Source organism: Ascaphus truei, chromosome 1 (assembly GCF_040206685.1).
Source record: "Ascaphus truei isolate aAscTru1 chromosome 1, aAscTru1.hap1, whole genome shotgun sequence".
NCBI lineage: Eukaryota > Metazoa > Chordata > Amphibia > Anura > Ascaphidae > Ascaphus > Ascaphus truei.
In genome coordinates, this window is record NC_134483.1 from 10,699,733 (window position 1) to 10,715,259 (window position 15,527).

At 44.4% G+C, this 15,527-nt stretch overlaps 1 protein-coding gene across 6 annotated transcripts in view; it reads right to left on the reverse strand.

Moving 5' to 3' along the window:
- The window catches only part of CNTFR (ciliary neurotrophic factor receptor), a 700,478-nt gene that overhangs the window by 178,053 nt on the left and 506,898 nt on the right, over nucleotides 1-15,527 (reverse strand). For all 6 annotated transcript variants that reach the window (XM_075581830.1, XM_075581850.1, XM_075581880.1 and 3 more), the window contains one exon: nucleotides 12,863-13,093. In XM_075581830.1, coding sequence (XP_075437945.1) covers nucleotides 12,863-13,093 — 231 coding nt within the window. The remainder of the gene's footprint in view (nucleotides 1-12,862; nucleotides 13,094-15,527) is intronic.

Here is a 15,527-nt window from a genome sequence, read left to right on the forward strand (position 1 = left end):
TGCTGGGATCTGGTCTTGCACTGGGATCCGGTCCTTTGCTGGGATCCGCTAGCGCTAGTTTGCAAGGAACCGGTAACTCGTTCCCGAGATTGGCACGGACATTCGGACCTACGGTGAATTTGTGACGTTACATAGTAGATGAGGTTGAAAAAAGACGTAGGTCCATCAAGTTCAACCTATGCTAAATTTAGACAACAGATACTTTATCCTATATCTATACTTATTGATCCAGAGGACGGCTAACAAAACCCCAGAGTCATATCATCCAATGATATCTCATCATTACACTTTCGAGTCCGCAGACCTGCTCCTCCTTACTGTTGGGAGGCATATTTTAGAAAGCACAAAGGGAGCGACGCTTCTTAAAACTTAATACTAAGTGGGCCAGTAAAGTGTGTAATTAAAACAGTACCGTGGACCTGCCACCAAAATGACCTTTCCGTAGTCCCATCACACTTCCACCACTGCCGTTCACTTGTGTACTCGCTAGGCTAGAACAAGTTAACTGATGAGAACCCGGCAGGGGTAGAATTGTAGTTTGATAAATCTTCTGCCGTTTCTCCACCTAATATCGCAGCTCAGGACGACTTTGCTAAATAATCTCTAGGCCTGGACCCGCGGTGTTCGTTTCAGAAGAGAGACGGCGCGGTTTCATATGTATTTCATTTGGATAGAAACTTGCCATTGTTTGGTAGCTCATATCTCTCCTTAAATGAAATGCCGGGGCAGCACGGGTGGCCTCTGTAACTCCCTCTACCTGCCGTCCGGTGGCATTAAATGGCATCGATGGGTCAAATGGCAATGTGACATCACATGACATTGTGATGTCATATGATACCGCTGGCGCTGGAGGGAAGGGGGGGGGAGCAGACAGGGGAGTGCAAACAAAAAAACTTTATGCACCTCTGGACTCTAGCAGGAGTGGCCAACTTCAGTCATCAAGGGGCACCAACAGGTCCGATTTGAAGCATATCCCTGCTTCAGCACAGGTGGCTCAATCAGGAAATGCATTGCAAAAGCACCGCCAAAAAGCTGTGAAGGGCAGATATTCAGGGGAGAATAGCATATTCCAGGGCTGGTCAGGCAGATAGCTGAGGCAGAACCCCAGACGATGGAGCAGACAGACAACGAGACTTCTTTAAAGAACACGAAGTATCAAGGGATTCCTGGCACATTACACAGCAGTTTCATCTCGCTTTTCATGCTGGTCGCAGGCCACCGCGCCTGATGAAGCCAGAAGCTAAAAGCTCTTTCACAGAGGATTAATCACAGATAATTAGAAAGTGGGCTACAGCCAAATCACTGGGCAACTAAGCACCAGAAATCTGAATTCCTCCATCTCTCCTCCCTGGACCTGGGAAAGGTGGGGGGGGGGGCAGGGGGGAGAGAAGACGAAATAGCAGAACTGGTCATCGTGGCCATCAGCTCCGTGGGTCTTGGACAGCGATCTTCATGCAACGTAAATTAGACTGTAAGCTTTTTAATGCAGGCGATCATTCCTCATGGTGGGATAACATTCACACTGCCAGTGATCTACATGAATGAGAATGTGTGAAGGCCGTACGTAGCATACACAGACGCAAGTACATACACATGCACTATCTCCAACCCATCTAGGGGAACATGTTTATCAAGAACATTCATGGCTACTCAGTTCAAATATGTAGAACATTTGAGACTTTATCCCGTAGAACAGGGGCGGCCAACTCTAGTCCTCAAGGGCCACCAACAGGTCAGGTTTTCAGGATAATCACCTGCTTCAGCACAAGTGGTGCAGTCGATGAGCCACCTGTGCTGAAGCAGGGATAGGAAAACCTGACCGGTTGGGGGCTCATTGTAATTAGTACACTTTTCCCCTAGGAGGGACTGACCCCTTAACCATGTCACTGCCATTAGTACACTTTTCCCCTAGGAGGGACTGACCCCTTAACCATGTCACTGCCATTAGTACACTTTGCTCCTAGGAGGGACTGACCCCTTAACCATGTCACTGCCATTAGTACACTTTGCTCCTATGAGAGACTGACCCCTTAACCCTGTCACTGCCATTAGTACACTTTGTCCTACGAGGGACCGACTCCTTAACCATGTCACTGCCATTAGTACACTTTGCTCCTAGGAGGGACTGACACCTTAACCATGTCACTGCCATTAGTACACTTTGCCCCTAGGAGAGACTGACCCCTTAACCCTGTCACTGCCATTAGTACACTTTGCTCCTAGGAGAGACTGACCCCTTAACCCTGTCACTGCCATTAGTACACTTTGCTCCTAGGAGGGACTGGCCCCTTAACCATGTCACTGCCATTATTACACTTTGTCCTACGAGGGACTGACTCCTTAACCATGTCACTGCCATTAGTACACTTTGCTCCTATGAGAGACTGACCCCTTAACCCTGTCACTGCCATTAGTACACTTTGTCCTACGAGGGACCGACTCCTTAACCATGTCACTGCCATTAGTACACTTTGCTCCTAGGAGGGACTGACACCTTAACCATGTCACTGCCATTAGTACACTTTGCTCCTATGAGAGACTGACCCCTTAACCCTGTCACTGCCATTAGTACACTTTGCCCCTAGGAGGGACTGACCCCTTAACCCTGTCACTGCCATTAGTACACTTTGCTCCTAGGAGGGACTGACCCCTTAACCATGTCACTGCCATTAGTACACTTTGCTCCTAGGAGGGACTGACCCCTTTAACTAAACCTGTAAGAATTCCCATAGGAGAACCGGTGATGTTTGTCAAGTCACAGAGCAAAACGGCCAACATTTATTCTGCAGTGAAAATGGGATTTCTCCTGGCGAGAGCATTGCTCAGATAACCATGGATTTTATGTCATAGATAAAAGAAAATCCATCCACGTGTTATGCATCGTGCCAGGAAAAGAGGAGCGGACATTTCTCCCCCCACCCGTAGGAAAGAGAAACCTGGTGTTGTTGCCACTTGTTTTCTTGTCCGATTGGGAGGAAGGATGGTCTTGTTTGGCTGGCAGCAGAACGTGAAAGAGCCCTCCGGGGAGGACCGTACGAGAAGGGGAAAGGACATCTGCGGAGAGAAATTCCAGCCAGAGCGCATCAAGACTGTTTTTACCCTTACCTGTCTAAATGTATCAAGTGTGTAATTGCTGCAAGCGCTCTCGGGGAGAGAATAAAATGGTGGTGGCCATTGTTTTTGACATTACTATGGAAATTGTATGGTTGCTTATTTATTTTAAAAAATGTGTTACCAGGAAGTAATACATTGAGAGTTATCTCTCGTTTTCACGTTTGTCCTCGGCACAGAGGTATGAGGACAAAAACATGGTTACATTAAGTGAGCAGGGTTATACATTATATACAAGACATTGCATGCACAGTTAGAGATAATATATGTTATAGGCGTATGTAACAGTTACAGACCAGATTAAAATGTGAGACAGCTTTTGTTTTAAAAGAACTTAGACTGGTGGCGGCTGTGAGAGTCTCCGGTAGACTGTTCCAGTTTTGGGGGGCACGGTAAGAGAAGGAGGAGCGGACGGATACTTTGTTGAACCATGGGACCACGAAAAGTCCCTGGTAGTCAGATCTCAGATTGGGGGTAGCCTCCGAGAAGAAAGATGTGGGGGTCCCACCTTGGGCGGAAGGCGCCGCTGTGAGAGGGTGTAACCACTCTTCTGCCAGAGAGGCTAGCAGCACATTGAACTGCAACACGTTGTCAGCTTCACCGGCAGCAAAAGGGTTAAAAGGTTAAAGGGTTAAAGGTTGGGGACGCACACAAAATTCATTTCAAACAACTGTAAGGAATAACATTTTTTTTTTTAGGTCCATTGCAGGTTGTGACACCTTTTACTGTACGGAGATTTCCAAACCGATGAGGGTTTGAAAGCTTTTTGACAGGGGTGACCAACTCCAGTCCTCAAGGGCTACTAACAGGTCAGGTTTTCAGGCTATCCCTGTGTAACCCCTCTTTTTTAGCCCTCAGACTTATGACTATTGATGAGGTGGGGGCCTGAGTCCCTAGCGATAACTTAATGGGCCACGTGTGGCCTTCGGTCAGACGGAGGGAAGATTTTAACATGGACCCCTATAAGCATATGCTTGCCGTGTGTACTTATAGGGGTCCATGTTAAAATGGATATGAAGCTACAGGTTTCACTGTGTATTAATTTGCATGTCATTACCCAGAATCCCTGGCTGCAGTGGAAGTACTGTATGCCGAGAGGTTATGGTGAAAAGCCGGGTTGCAGACCTGCCTGAGACGTGAGAATATGCTCACAAGTGGGATTGGTATTTGCTTTACCAAATACGGTGTAGGGACCCTGTCACTATTACACCCACCATAACTTATACAATGTGTGGTTAAAAGGACTTACAAATACAACATTATGCTTTATAACATCCAAACCACACATTATGTATCATCTTATCTTTATCCGATGGTCACAGCCGCATATGGACCCGCAATCCGATGGTCTGCTATCCAGCGGCGGTATGCGGGACGCATTACATCGGATAAGCGAGGACCAGCTGTACTCTAATGAAACTAGCAGGGGCAGACACCGAAGGTCGTTTGGGGGACGGGGGAAAGGATTCGGGGCGTGGGCAGCAAGTTGGAGAGTCCTACACTACTACATTAGTAATCTGCAGTCTCTCCTTTCTAAACACGAGTCCAAGAGCCCGCCGCCCTTTGTAAGGTGTTTAAAGGAATAACTCCAATAACAACAGGGCCAATTCCTAAAGTGTGTGCCATTATGTGACTGAGGTCTTTACATTTGTTAGATCAGGGCCTGAAAGCATAAGAAGTGCAGCACTATGAAAAACACCAGAGTCAGCACACGGAGTAATGCATTTAACCCTTTCAGTGCCAAGGGGACGAGTAAACCCATGAAATAAGGTTAGCGCTGAGGTCCTTCCAGTTGTCCTACTTTGGGCGTATTGTGTTACTTCCCCGTGGCACGGAAAGGGTTAATATGAGATAGGATGGGTCTTTAAGATTAGTTCAGCAGTAATGTCACCGCCTTTAAGTCTAACGAACCTGGATTCAATCCCAGTGTTAACTTGCCTTGTGATGTTGGGCACGTCAGTCTATAGCCCGGTGCCTTAGGCATCAAAACTAGATGTGGCTGCTCGTGGGTACAAGGACTCATGGTGCCTGCTAATGCTATGAAATGCACTGCGTACTACTGTATATACAAATGATTATTATTACTATTTGGTGTCTGCCATCTTTGTGGTACTATTGATGACACTGGCAGTATAAGAGAGGTTGACATGCATTGAGATTGCTTACTAATACTTTGCGTTTCTGCTCCTCTCTGCCGTTCTCCTCTACCCAACATTTTATACGCAGAGAACATATGGGTCCTATTTACTAAGTAATTCTAAGTGGCACTGCACCATAGAGCCCATAGAATTGAAGGTGTCTGGAGACTTCCTGCCCCCTAGTAAACCCTGTATGTCCACGCTGTGGTTAGGTGGAGACTGAGATGGCGGAGTGGAAAACCATAAACTCCCATTTCTAAAATGCATCAAGTGTGAAATATTCCAGGCTACATATAAATAAAGACTGTAAAACTATAAGGGGAGCTAAGCACTAAAGATCATTAGAGGAAGGCTTTTGTATTGATGTTCTTCATTATAACTCCTACTACAGTACGTCAAATTGATAATGACCCCAAGCGATAATATGAATCAATCACACCAAGGCGCAACCTATTGAAGATGTGAAAAGAGCTTTCCAATTATAACTGAGGAAGACACCCTCCTCATTCCTTCACTCAAGTGAATCAATAAGAAGCTGCTACATCATTAGGACCGTTACATCACCACTTTCTATTAGTCGATCCTACTTTATGGACAAACACAGATCTCACCGGCCGTAGCAATCAAACAGATAGGCTCTCTTGAACTTCCTGCCAACACTTGCAATCCCCATACAGCAGGGTCCCCAACGCGGTGCCCGTGGGTTCCATGGGGCTTGTCAAGCCTTTTGTGGGTGCCCGCGACAGACCAGCCAACCAGTTGATAATACGGCGTAGATCAGGGGCCTCCAACACGTCGATCGTGAGCTAACGGTAGCTCACCGGATGCCACTGAGTAGCTCGCTGCAGTGCTGCAGGCAGCTGCTGTGTGCCTGTCTCGTGTGCCGGTCCGCGCCATTAGTCAGGCCCAATTTCTGCATCCGTTAGCAGAACCAGCACAAAACTGGAGGCTTCCTCCAAGGTAAGTGTATTTTGTGTGTGCCAGCCCCTCTCTTCTGAACTCTCAAGTGTGCCCTTGGGCACAAAAAGGACAGTGCAATACAGTATCAAAAAGTATTAAACTTATGGTCATACGGTTCTTTTTGTATAGTATTATATTAGGGACAGAACTGCAAACCTTATACAGTATACTATAAGCTACCAAGCAAGAAGATCTGCCCAGCATCCCACTGTGAATTATTGCAGGCCACTGGTTCCAACTAGTACACAACAATACTGGTCCATGGTTTAGTAGGTTAAGACAAATAACCTTTAAGGTGTAATACATGTAGGCTCTCCCTACCATCAAGACGTCTCCCAGTTATGTAGCAATAAAATGCTATGTGATCTCTTCCACCAACTCAATAGAAGGTGTAGAGATCTCAGTGTTTTCCTCCCAGATCTCCACGATAAGAGACATTACATGTTGTCCAGACAAACTTCGGTGTGACTCTGCTGCACTTTGATTCTATTTTTCTACAATTTTCACAGCCACGCACGAACAATAACCTCACAGAGTGACTCTCTGCTGTTGCCTGGGAAAACAAGACGACGGGCTTTGCTTTTGCCATGTGCAAATGTTAAGGATTCATATACAGTATACGCAGATCACCGAGTTACGCTTGTGCAACTCGCAAAATTAAAGGTCTCAATTGGCCTGATTTCAATTAAAATAAATCACCAGTCTTTCGACCGAAACAACTGGTTTATTGACAGGACTGTCTGGGAGTTGGGGAGCGGAACACAAAATCCATTCCCATGCACGCTGGATGCTCTACGATTGGCCATAAAGCCGCAGTCTGTCCTGGATTATACTAATGTAAACCCCATTATACACAGTGAAAAACATTTAAACATGACTTACCGGGAGAGGATCATTGGGAGTGAGACACCACATTTTCAAGTGTGTTCGGTAATACAGAAGAAAGATACCAGTACAATACACAATACCGGCACAACTACTCACCTAAATAATTACCGGCATTAACCCTTTCCTGTCTCGGCATGTGTATCGTATCAATGGACCTTATCCTATAAAGCGTGATAGCTCCAATCTGGGGCTGTCGCACACCAAGCCCTATTGAAGTAATTGGGGATTTCTGTGCGGTAGCTCCGGATCGGCGCCAACACACTTTAAAGAAGAAAGCCCAGAGTGTCGTAAAAAGCAGTGGTGCTGGGTCTGATTGAAAGAAAGTCTAAACCTGATAAATAATTGGGGAGTTATGGAAACTTGCGTATGGAGTTATGGATACGTGTGTATGGAGTTATGGAAACTTGCGTATGCAGTTATGGAAACGTGTGTATGGAGTTATGGAAACGTGCGTATGGAGTTATGGATACGTGCGTATGGAGTTATGGATACGTGCGTATGGAGTTATGGAAACGTGCGTATGGAGTTATGGGAACGTGCGTATGGAGTTATGGATACGTGCGTATGGAGTTATGGATACGTGCGTATGGAGTTATGGAAACGTGCGTATGGAGTTATGGAAACGTGCGTATGGAGTTATGGAAACGTGCGTATGGAGTTATGGAAACGTGCGTATGGAGTTATGGAAACGTGCGTATGGAGTTATGGAAACGTGCGTATGGAGTTATGGAAACGTGCGTATGGAGTTATGGAAACGTGCGTATGGAGTTATGGAAACGTGCGTATGGAGTTATGGAAACGTGCGTATGGAGTTATGGATACGTGCGTATGGAGTTATGGAAACGTGCGTATGGAGTTATGGAAACGTGCGTATGGAGTTATGGAAACGTGCGTATGGAGTTATGGATACGTGCGTATGGAGTTATGGAAACGTGCGTATGGAGTTATGGATACGTGCGTATGGAGTTATGGATACGTGCGTATGGAGTTATGGGAACGTGCGTATGGAGTTATGGGAACGTGCGTATGGAGTTATGGAAACGTGCGTATGGAGTTATGGAAACGTGCGTATGGAGTTATGGAAACGTGCGTATGGAGTTATGGAAATGTGTATGGAGTTATGGAAACGTGCGTATGGAGTTATGGAAACGTGCGTATGGAGTTATGGAAACGTGCGTATGGAGTTATGGAAACGTGCGTATGGAGTTATGGAAACGTGCGTATGGAGTTATGGAAACGTGCGTATGGAGTTATGGAAACGTGCGTATGGAGTTATGGAAACGTGCGTATGGAGTTATGGAAACGTGCGTATGGAGTTATGGAAACGTGCGTATGGAGTTATGGAAACGTGCGTATGGAGTTATGGAAACGTGCGTATGGAGTTATGGAAACGTGCGTATGGAGTTATGGAAACGTGCGTATGGAGTTATGGAAACGTGCGTATGGAGTTATGGAAACGTGCGTATGGAGTTATGGAAACGTGCGTATGGAGTTATGGAAACGTGCGTATGGAGTTATGGATACGTGCGTATGGAGTTATGGATACGTGCGTATGGAGTTATGGAAACGTGCGTATGGAGTTAAGGAAACGTGCGTATGGAGTTATGGAAACGTGCGTATGGAGTTATGGATACGTGAGTATGGAGTTATGGATACGTGCGTATGGAGTTATGGAAACGTGAGTATGGAGTTATGGATACGTGCGTATGGAGTTATGGAAACGTGCGTATGGAGTTATGGAAATGTGTATGGAGTTATGGAAACGTGTATATGGAGTTATGGAAACTTGTGTATGAGTTATGGATACGTGTGTATGGAGTTATGGAAACGTGTGTATGGAGTTATGGAAACGTGTATATGGAGTTATGGAAACTTGTGTATGGAGTTATGGAAACGTGCGCATGGAGTTATGGAAACGTGCATATGGAGTTATGGATACGTGCGTATGGAGTTATGGAGACGTATGTATGGAGAAATGGAAAAGAGTATATGGAGTTATGGAAACTTGTGTATGGAGTTATGGATACGTGCGTATGGAGTTATGGAAACGTGCGTATGGAGTTATGGAAACGTGCGCATGGAGTTATGGAAACGTGCGTATGGAGTTATGGAGACGTATGTATGGAGAAATGGAAAAGAGTATATGGAGTTATGGAAACGTGTATATGGAGTTATGGAAAAGGGTGTATGGAGTTATGGAAAAGGGTGTATGGAGTTATGGGAAAGGGTGTATGGAGTTATGGAAAAGGGTGTATGGAGTTATGGAAAAGGGTGTATGGAGTTATGGAAAAGGGTGTATGGAGTTATGGAAAAGGGTGTATGGAGTTATGGAAAAGGGTGCATGGAGTGCCACTCATTTTTACTAAGTGGAGCTATTCCACAAGACACCTTTCAGCCCATTTATGTCTTCCCACGCTGGGAGGGCGTTAGAAATACCTCTGCTTAGTAACATGGCCCACAGTCTCTCCTTTAATGCATATGATTGAAACAGAAACAAAATATATCAGTCATGAGTCTCAAAACCCTTCAGCCGAATACACGCCATGGGTGACATAGAAATGTAAGATGGCAGCCTCCTGTGAAGTGTGTCGCACACTATTTCATTGCTGGGATGGGATCAGCAGCACCCACTGCATGCGCTACGGGCCCCATAGTCAGCGAGAGATCAGTGGGAAGCTCAACGCAATGCGCTGTCTGACCCTTTCAAAGTAAAGGGCTTGACCCGAGCCATTGATTCTAATTAACATTTAGAATTTACACAATAAACCATCCACATGTGTACTGGATAATACAGATAAGGCGCACATTACTGTAACCCTTTTCTGCCCAGCTTCCCGCTGGTTAACATCTCCATCCACTGCTCACTTCCAAATGTGTCTTCTTTCCATATACATTCTAGATTTGTCCAGCAAACGACAGAGGAATTAACTTCCCTCACCTCGCTGTGAAAATCAATTTATACTCTGTCCCCGTGGCCGGACGTTCATTGGAGTTATTTTTCAGCTGGATCGGACATAAGCCATGATTCATGGGTGACTGTGGCTACAGTGATTTATATCCTCCGCTTCTTCATTCATTTACTTACTAAAAAAGAACCACCGCTCAGAGCAAAATGAATGCTAGCAAGTATACTGCGGAAATATCATTATTAGTTCATTTTGGTAATGCGCTAACCACCTCCCCTGTGTCCCTTGTCCAACTTAGCAAGACTGCGTATACTAGAGCAGGGGTGCGCTAACTTTCCCCCCTGCCTGTCCCCCTCCCAGCCAACCCCCCGACCCCCCGGGCTCGGCTTCGGTGTCAAATGACAGCTGGCATGGCAACACAATGTCACGTGACCCCGCTGTGTCATTTGACGCCGGGTTACCATGGCGTTGCCGAAAACAAGGTAGGAGAAGTTACAGAGGCCTCGCGCGGTCCCCCGGCATTTCATTTAAAGGCCTTCGGGGAGAGTGTGGGACCTCTTTAACCGCCGCACCCCCCCCACCTTGAAAACCTCGCACCCCCAGTTTGCGCACCCCTGTTCTAGACAATGAGTGAAAGGGCCGGCCATGTGACACATCACCCAACATGTTTTAAAGGAGCAATCAATGCCGTATTCTACATGTGTTTATTAAAATACATCAGCTCTGTAGTATTGGATAATACTTACTTTACTATTTTTTTGGTAATTCATTCAACTCATGCCATTTTTAATTACTTTCTAATATACTGAGCACAATTAATATCTATAGCATGTTTTAACCTATGTCCCCAGCACTGCAATGTCTTTGCAACACGTTCCTGTTTGTGATCATTTGTTGCCAATGTTCCCAGCAGTTTGAGCTGCAAACTGTAACAATAGGAAATGTTACTGTAGTAATATAAGAATACATTGTAGCTGCTGAGTTACACTGATGGAAGGATCGATTGAAACTGAAAGGCAGCCATTTAGTGAGCCCTGGGAAGCTGGATCTTTGCCGATCGATCACGGGACAATTAATCGATTGGTAGCTTAGGTAATTAGTTTTCAACAAAGGTAATCAAATACTGCACATATTAAAATGTAAAAAAAAAACAATTTTTAAAGAGCTGCACAGACTGCCTCATTAAATGTATGTTTAATAGTTTACGAAATGTTGGATTTTGACCAAAAAAAATCTACAGAACAGGACAGTATAGAGTTCCACAGATTATAGAAAGCACACGGCTTCCTACGGGGACCATTTAAACTACAACGTAGTGGGTAAAAAAATAAGTATGTTAATACAGTACAACATATCCGTGTAATTGGCTTATGTTGGAGAGATTTAATTACATGTAAAGTAACCTTTTTACTTCATTTGCATCCTGCTAAAATGAAATGAATATCCTTTTTTTCCAGGTCTGCTTAATCCAGCCAGTTATACAGTATGTATCTGTTTAACTAATAATGGCTTATTAACTATAAAAACTATGGGAGGACTGACACACAGTCTCATCATTAAAAGTCAATAGCTAAAGACTTTAAAAAGAAATCCAACGCTTTTTATTTTACCATGGAAATGTTATGTTTAAAAAAATTAAAAAAAAAGATGTAATAATATTCCTGTCGGATTTTTTAAAGGGATCAAGCTTAATATGGTAATAATGCTGCAATGATCCCAATGATCTAGGTTTACAATGCAATTCTTTGGAAATTCAAAATGGCAGCTGTATACAAGAAGCTCAGCAAAAATATTTCAGCTGAAGAGTTCTGTGGGATTGTGAATAGCTGAAGGGTCAGAGAGTAACACAGGTTATAAAACAGGAATTCATTCATTAACTGTAAGGACCACTCAGTCAAAGTGAGAGAGAAAACAGCCTTTCTGTAACAATCTTACCAGTTGCTATAGTATCCATTGCTTTGCACTGTTGGGACTGTTAATGACATGACATTGTTCGGATTATTAAGGGCTGTATCTCCAGCAGAGTATTTTCTGCCAGGGTATATTCAGTGGTTCTTAGAGAAGATCCACTGGCATCTGTGATATCATTGTTTAAAAAGACTGACCCATTTATCATGCATGATACCTGGACTCATTTGGCAGGTCTGAAGATATGGAATGTTGGTGTGCCTGGTGCAACCCAAGTGTCAAGTGAATTCTGCTGCGTCTGCTCTCAATACATTTTAAACTAAGGGGTCAAGCTTATTGGAGCTCATACAAAGGTAATACAATATTTATGTTTCCACAATGGGGTGGGGGGGGGGGGGCATCCCTGTCTAAAATAAATCTGGTTTGTAGAATTGTATCCTTGTATAATTAGATAGCTGTGGTATATCGTAGTCTCCCAAACAGCAGAGGCAGCTCCATGCACAAACAAACAAGGTCAAGAGAGACACGAAATGGTGCTCAAGGTCAAAAACCTTCCTCTAGAGCAGGCGTGCTCAATTCCGGTGCTCAAGACCCCCAACAGTTCACGTTTGTAGGATATCCAAGCTTCAGCACAGGTGGTTCAATCAGTGGCTCAGTCATATAGTCTATGACTGAGCCACTGATTGAGCCACCTGTGCTGAAGCTGGGATGTCCTTCAAACCCGATCTTTTGGGGGTCTTGAGTACTGGTGTGGAGCACCCCTGCTCTACAGGGCAAATAGGTAGAACAAAAATATATTAAACCAGATATCATACCACAAGAACATATACAGAGCGCCACAGGGTCCTTACAGTACAACCTTCCTCGGCTCTGAGGAAGGTCCCTAGTGGAAACATTAGGTTGAACAGAAGATACAGTAGATGTCATAGGCAGCATATGCTTGTTACTCACTGCCCACTTTGAGGATGGTTTGATGCCAGAGCTGCCAGGACGACCCTTCGAAGCACGAGTAGAAGCCGTTGTGTGTTAAATCCACGCTGCGCAGCATCAAGGAGGACCCGTTTAAGTTTGAGTTATCGATGTCCGTCCCGTTCACGGTCCACGTCACGGCTGCATCCTGCTCCATCGTCCCACACCGCATGGTCACATCGGAGCCCATCCTCTCGTACTGGATGTGAGGTTCTATGAAAACAAAGCATTGCAGATAAGTGGCCTGTCAAGACTGGGAGCCTGAAGAAGAGACTCCCTCACTGTCACGGAGCTGCCTTCCCAACACACTCACATAGTCTGTTCCATATCAAAGGTGGCAATAGCCTTGAGCAGCATAATATTATATCAGGGGCATCATTCCAACGCCAAGCACCCCATGCTGTAATTCATGCAATATCCTATACCTGTGTTTCAAATAAATCAGTTCTGTACTATTAAATAATACTTACTACATTTATTTTATTATTCAACTCAATGCCATTTTTAATGAGTTTTAATATACTGAGCATCCTTTCATTTTTATAGCAGGCTTTAGCCGTGCAAGAACTTTGCAACACTTTCCTGTTTGTGATAATTTGTTGCCAATGTTCCCAGAGGATTGAGCTGCAAACTGTAACAATAGATAATGTTACCTTAGTAATATAAGAATACACTGTAGCTGCTGAGTTTCACTGACTGAAGGATTGATTGAAACTGAAATGCAGCAAATTAGTGAGCCCTGTGAAGCATGATCTTTGCTGATCGATCCCAGGGGGAACGAATCAATCGGCAGCTTAGGTAATGAGTTTTCAATAAAGCTAATCAAAGGCGACATATATTAAAACAAATATATATATTTATATTTTTTAATTGTCACTTGGATTGCTTCTTTGAATAATGGGGTCGGAGAAGAGGTTTTCCCAGGAACCTGCACAGAACAGTCTGGGGTCCAATGCCAGGCAGCTCTTCAGTGTTCCCCTAAGTAGAGGAGACCCGCAAGTCTCCAGTGTTCCCCTAAGTAGAGGAGACCCGCAAGACTCCAGTGTTCCCCTAAGTAGAGGAGACCCGCAAGTCTCCAGTGTTCCTCTAAGTAGAGGAGACCCGCAAGTCTCCAGTGTTCCCCTAAGTAGAGGAGACCCGCAAGTCTCCAGTGTTCCCCTAAGTAGAGGAGACCCGCAAGTCTCAAGTGTTCCCCTAAGTAGAGGAGACCCGCAAGTCTCCAGTGTTCCTCTAAGTAGAGGAGACCCGCAAGTCTCCAGTGTTCCTCTAAGTAGAGGAGACCCGCAAGTCTCCAGTGTTCCTCTAAGTAGAGGAGACCCGCAAGTCTCCAGTGTTCCCCTAAGTAGAGGAGACCCGCAAGTCTCCAGTGTTCCCCTAAGTAGAGGAGACCCGCAAGTCTCCAGTGTTCCCCTAAGTAGAGGAGACCCGCAAGTCTCCAGTGTTCCTTTAAGTAGAGGAGACCCGCAAGTCTCTAGTGTTCCCCTAAATAGAGGAGACCCGCAAGTCTCCAGTGTTCCTTTAAGTAGAGGAGACCCGCAAGTCTCTAGTGTTCCCCTAAATAGAGGAGACCCGCAAGTCTCCAGTGTTCCCCTAAGTAGAGGAGACCCGCAAGTCTCCAGTGTTCCCCTAAGTAGAGGAGACCCGCAAGTCTCCAGTGTTCCCCTAAGTAGAGGAGACCCGCAAGTCTCCAGTGTTCCCCTAAGTAGAAGAGACCCGCAAGTCTCCAGTGTTCCCCTAAGTAGAGGAGACCCGCAAGTCTCCAGAGCCCCATTTTCTTTTATGGTCTCCAACACCTGCTATTTAAGTTCAGGGGCATCAGAGTCATTAGGTCTCTATAGCATAAAGTGGGACTAAGCCCTATTGCTTACTGTGATCCCAGTGTACAACTGACAATTTAACCCATTAAACATGAGTCAATCACTTCCACACGGTCATTTATGGAACAATACAAGATTCACTTATATTTTATATTGTCTTATTGCAAACGTATTCAATGATAAGCCAAGTCACAAAACCATCTGATAGGTTAATACAAGTAGTTGAAGTATTAAAGTTAGTGCTCTGTGAACAGTAATGTAATGATGGCTTGTTTGTAGTACATTTTAGGATTGGTTAGCGGTTTAAATTAATTAATTGATTTGTTGGCTAGTGGTTTTATTTATTTAATTGATTTGTTGGCTAGTGGTTCTATTTATTTAATTGATTTGTTGGCTAGTGGTTTTATTTATTTAATTGATGTGTTGGCTAGTGGTTCTATTTATTTAATTGATTTGTTGGCTAGTGGTTCTATTTATTTAATTGATATGTTGGCTAATGGTTCTATTTATTTAATTGATTTGTTGGCTAATGGTTGTATTTATTTAATTGATGTGTTGGCTAGTGCTTTTATTTCTTGAATTGGTTGGATAGGTGTTTATTTAATTCTTACAGTATGTTTTGGAATATCAGAATTTTTATTCTTTTGCTGTTTTGGTGATAGATAAATGTTATTCATGTGTACTACTAGGCTTTTTAATTCTTTTATTGTTGGGGTGTGTAGGTGCTTGTGTATTTCTTTATTATTGTGTATTTTTGGCCTTAATGATTTGTATTAGGTTGACCATTGAGTGCTATAGTGGCTTATCATGCCCATATTATATGGGTATGA